The sequence below is a fragment of the Adelges cooleyi genome, unplaced genomic scaffold (assembly GCF_023614345.1).
Source record: "Adelges cooleyi isolate 19-005CV unplaced genomic scaffold, UGA_ACOO_1.1 ACOO_flye_CR_arks_rails_tigmint_CR_PRNA_41, whole genome shotgun sequence".
In the NCBI taxonomy this organism is placed as follows: Eukaryota; Metazoa; Arthropoda; class Insecta; order Hemiptera; family Adelgidae; genus Adelges; species Adelges cooleyi.
In genome coordinates this window covers 898,837-904,045 of record NW_026096090.1, presented here as the reverse complement: position 1 = coordinate 904,045, position 5,209 = coordinate 898,837, and the positions used below count along the sequence as shown (strand labels likewise).

Here is a 5,209-nt window from a genome sequence, read left to right as displayed (position 1 = left end):
AACCGTGCCACAAGGTCTCACAAGTCTTGCACCGTTTAAGAAAGCGTAATTTCAATGAGCCTTTTGGGGTGAATAGATAACTTGTGGTTTTTTTTTTTTGTTTTCTTATATCGGAGACGAGCAGACACCTACTCTTCGAGCACCAAAATGAGTCGACTGTGTGACTACACATATTACATATACTCTGTCAAACGCCAACTAGGTTGTTGCATTCAGCATGTGTATTGAAAAAATCAATTTACACGGTGGAGTGTAGTACTATCTTTATCCGTGCCCATTAATTTGTTCTTAATTTTAAAATTTAACAACTTTAAAAGTAATATTATCCAAAACTGGTTATCGGCCACTGAAAATGTTCAGTAAATAATTCTTAATTTTAAAATGTAATTAACTATGTATATTTTAGTTTTCAATGTTGGTAAAGCTGTGGGAAAAAATTTAAACATATACATATTTGAATATTGTCTAATTATAAATTAACACAAACCGAAATGCCTCAAAAAAGAAAAAAAACTACAAAATGGCAATTATTTTAAGAGAAAACCGGTGGCTTATCTTCAACGAATCATCCCGTATTCTGTTCTAGATCTAAGTGACCGAACACGCCGTGATGGTGTTGTATAATTTTCGATATTACACTATTTCCATGCAAGCTAACAGTGTATATGCAGAGAAGATTCAACAGTGTCTTGTTTGATAACAAGCCGTATACCTAATATCGAGTCCGCCGGGGATTTATTTACTTACAAATGCAACGTGCGGTCATTAGTGCACGTGACGGGATAGCCGATCACGTACCGAGACCTGAGCACACACACACACACACCGGTCAATCTAAGCTCTATGATCACCGGAACCAATAAAAACTATTCAATACAACCGCTATGGACTGCAATTCGATCGGTGTGCACGGCCCAGATACAGCTGCAGTACCTGTACGGATAAATTGTATGATTTATTATTAGTGTTATTGTTATTGCCGTATGTGTGTGTAGCCCAAGTGCTGTCGTCTCCAAACCGTAGTACGTGTACAAATAATAATAATAATAATATTATGTGTCTATCTGTCTTGCCGTCTGTGTCCATATTGTGTGTATCTGTTATATTATATTCTACTGTACAGTGTATATCTGTGTCTAATAATCGGTCACGGTTTCTGCGCGCCACCGCGGTGCCCGACCGTGAGAACTTGGCATCCGGACAATACCAGTGAATCGTTGTTTTATAATATTATTATTATTATTATTATTATTATATTGTTTCCTTGGCTACATATTATGTACCTCGGTTGTTTCTTTTTTCCATTCCTCCGGACCGGTTCCCAGAACCAAACTGTTTAGTCACGTATCCGAGCACAAATTAACTCATCTCGCGCGACGTCGGCCCCCGCGACAAAACGGGATCGGCCTGCATTTTTTTTTTGTTTTTTGTTTATACACATATACCTTTGGCTTAAAAGAGCCAGTTTGTCGAGTTTTGATAAAAAAAATAATAACCTCCAATTAGGCCACTATATTGTCGTTTGTATAAAACTAATATGTAAAAGCGACCGTAGAAACTGGCATTTAAAAAATAATATAATTATTTCACCTTTTTAGAAATTACCCACGATTTTTTGTATACCTTAATACGGTCACAGACCATAGGCTATAATGATAATTTGGAGAGAATTTTATGTTAAGAAACAAAAACATATTTGTATGCATTATAATAATAAATAATTATTATATTTTTTTGTACACAATATCACAGATAAGCTTATATTATAAATATATATAAATAGGATTCACGTCGTAGTACATATATAAAAAATAAATAATAGATTTAAACATAATTTTTTTGAAAAAGGCGAATAAAAAAGATTTAAACGCGATCGTGATTATAAACAGTCGTTGTCGGAGTCGTACGGGCCCGTTTTTATAAACAAAAATTTTGGTATACAGCTGTACTCGACCGTATTATATTAATATACTATAATATTATTATAAAGGATTATATAGAATACAAAAATAAAAACGTTTGGCCGATAATGAGCAACGGCCGAATTATTAACAAAATTTAAAACAAAAAAAAAAACATTTTAATAATAATTGTAAACGGCTATAAGCCTCGCCGATAAAAATAATAATAATAATAATAACAATGAATCTTAACCCTTAGTTGCATGAATTCGATTGTAAAAATCGCAGAAGTTACTGAGTCGACTGAGATAAAATCTCAAAAGGGTTAAAATAAAATAAACTCTTTTCGTGTCGTTTGTGTCGACTTAGAAACAAAAACATTGTAAAACTTATGTGCATGCAATAAAGGGTTAAGCTTAACTGGAAGGTCCTCGATTGCGATCAGTCTTCAGCGGGTTTGAACCGTGTAATAATTATTAACGACGGTGATGCCTGATCACCAAGGCCTCCAAACGGTCTGGTCGTCTTTGAGGTCGCTGGGAGTGGCCGGCGGCGTGTAAGGCCTGTATTGCTGCTGAGGTTGGTGGTCGGGTCGGGCGGCCGGCGTGGACGCGACGGAGTCGGGCCCGTCGATTTTGCGCATGCAAGCGCCCAGGTGGTGGAGCAACTTGACGCCGGACGTCGGGTCGACGGGCGGCGAGCGGGCGTCGGCCGTCAGGTAGTTGGACACTTCGGTGGCGCAATGCGCAAACCCGGCGCGGAACTTGTCGGCGTACACCGAGTCGCCGTTGAGGCCCAGCGCGTTGTGCCGCTTGAGCTTGTGCAAATGTCGCACCGTCAGCTCCAGGATGTCGGCCTTTTCCAGCTTGCTCACGTTCTCGCCCTCGGCCTGCAGCGCCACCACCATCAGCTCCTTGAGCTCGTCCAGGCACCGGTTGATGCGAGCCCGGCGTTTGCGTTCCAACATGGGTTTCATGACCTGGACAAAAGCAACAAAAAAAAAAAAAAAAACCGTTAGTACAACTCGAAGTAAAAATAAAAATCGTTTTAAAAATGAACACGCTGCGGTGAAAACAAAAAAAAAAAAACACTAATTACCTTTCTGTACTGGTAGGTCCTGGACACGGGCTGTTCGTCGTAGTCGGCTTGCCGGTGGATCATGCTGTAAGACCGTCTGATCGCTTCGGGATGCATGTTGACGGACGAAAATTCGGAACAGGTATAAACAACACACGAATAATATGAAAAACGATCGCACAAATAGTACACACACACACACACACAAACGCGAGGAGGTGTCGGAGACGATAGTGCACGACGGTGGCGCACGGTCAAATGGTTGCGTGACCCAGGGGCACGGCCGGTTTATATATGCGGCGGCCGCCGGCAGGTATACGCGCGCAGGGTAGGGGGTCCGGTGCCGGGAAGGGTGGAGCACGGGCGCCCGTGGGAATCTTGGTCGCATTCCCACAGTATACCCACCGCCGAGGACGACGCGCATCGGCATGCCCTAGGGGGACTGCACAAAGGTAGGGGGCGACGGCGTGTGAGAGAGCCGTGAGCTATTACAAACGTGCACAACACGCGCGCACACCTGCCACGCGCTAATTTAGAGGTACCGCGGGCTCGCGCTCACACGCGCGCAGAATACATAAACGCGTTTATATTATTATTATTTGTGTGTGTGTGTGTGTGTGTATCGCGCTTAAAATACAATAATACATTATTTCGCCTTTTGCAGTCCCTATTTTTTTCCCCCTCCAGAAAAACACACAGTGAGTTATACGAAATCGTAATGTGTGTAAGTGGCACTTATGCTTTACAGACTTGGAATTTTTGTTAGCAAACCTATAAATCTATAGACTAAAATAAATGTATCATACGTTGAACATAATTTGAAGCTCTCGCGATTGCGAGGTTTAAAAGCATGACGTGTTCAAATAAAATTTGTTTTGAAGAAATTGCAAAACTAAAAAATATTGCCTCGAAAAAATTAATTGCTTTTTGATTTCGGATTTGTCGACGGTAATTTATTGTCAAGATTAAAGAGATTTCGTTTTTCAACAAATCCAGGTTGCTTAGTAGTTTGCACGTTTTTCATCGTTTTTGATTTCGATAATGTATTTTGATGATGGAGGTAATTTGATTTTTATAAAAAATGTAATTATTTTTTGGTTTTCTTGTCCAGAGTACCTACTCTGGTAGGTTTTTCCATTTATATTAATATTCTCTCGTTTCTGATAGTAAGTAACTATAACTGTCAACTTAAGTAGTGACTAAAGTACTTCGAGATAGAAATGTCTAATTAAAGGCAAAATTGTAGCTGTCACAGTGCCTTGGCCAAAAAATTAGGAGTTGTAAAGTTTAAATACCTTTTAAGTATTCTAAATGTACTTTTGTTTAGTATTTAGTATCATAGTATGTACCGATTCATAACACCTCATTTTTGTAGATTTTGTAAACGTTGAATTCAAATTTTAAAACCGTTTTGTCTTTATCATGTCTAGTTTTTTTACAACTCAGGTGTGTATTAATGTTATTTTTTTTCATAATAAAATTTTATATTTATACATTAATTTTCATAGATTTCGATGCGCACAATTGTAAAGAAAGTGACAAACAAGAATATTTGATGGAAACTTAGAGTTGACAAAGTTAAACCAATATTTTATTGTTTTTGTCTTAGGTTTTATTCGATGTTTGAAAACATTTTCAAAAGACTGAAGTATTAGTTTTGAAGTTGTTTTAAATAATAGGTTCTAGTTCGAAACTAAACAAAATTGTTTGGTAATTTTCATATCGATTTTATGGATGAAAAAATATTTTTAAATTTACATCATATAATTATAAATGTGATCCAATGCCCCTTCCCCCCCCTCCAACAACTTTTCCATTATGTATTGTTATAATTGTTAGGATATGTTATAGATGCAAGGTACGTTGTACACGATTATGACGATTAGGGCAATTAAGTGCAACGATAGATGTTTCAACAACTTTTTTTTTTTTTTTAACAAGAACGCGTTATTTGTTTTGTTTCTGGTGTAAAACAAATGTAATTAACTTAATAGATGTAATATGACACGATGGTTTTATAATGAAATATTTCTATCGCCCGGGGAATCCACACGTTAATTGCTCACATGGTTAAAGTTCAACGTAATTTGTTCACAACAAGAATAATATAATATGTAGTTGACCGTGCGATTTCAGTTCAGTTCAAACTAGTTTTTGGACGCAGGCGATTTTTAACGTTTATTACTCGGATTTGCAAACTGACATAGACCATCGATGAAAACATAAAAAAT

General features: G+C 37.9%; 1 protein-coding gene across 1 annotated transcript; it reads right to left on the bottom strand.

The window, feature by feature from the left end:
* Positions 1 to 1,742: 1,742 nt before the first annotated feature.
* LOC126841835 (enhancer of split mbeta protein-like) lies at positions 1,743 to 3,226 on the bottom strand. The gene is made up of 2 exons (XM_050578511.1): positions 3,000 to 3,226; positions 1,743 to 2,880 (listed from the first exon to the last, which is right to left on the bottom strand). Exons 1-2 carry the CDS (start codon positions 3,093 to 3,095, stop codon positions 2,398 to 2,400), a joined length of 579 nt encoding a protein of 192 aa, XP_050434468.1. The 5' UTR covers positions 3,096 to 3,226; the 3' UTR covers positions 1,743 to 2,397.
* Positions 3,227 to 5,209: the final 1,983 nt, after the last annotated feature.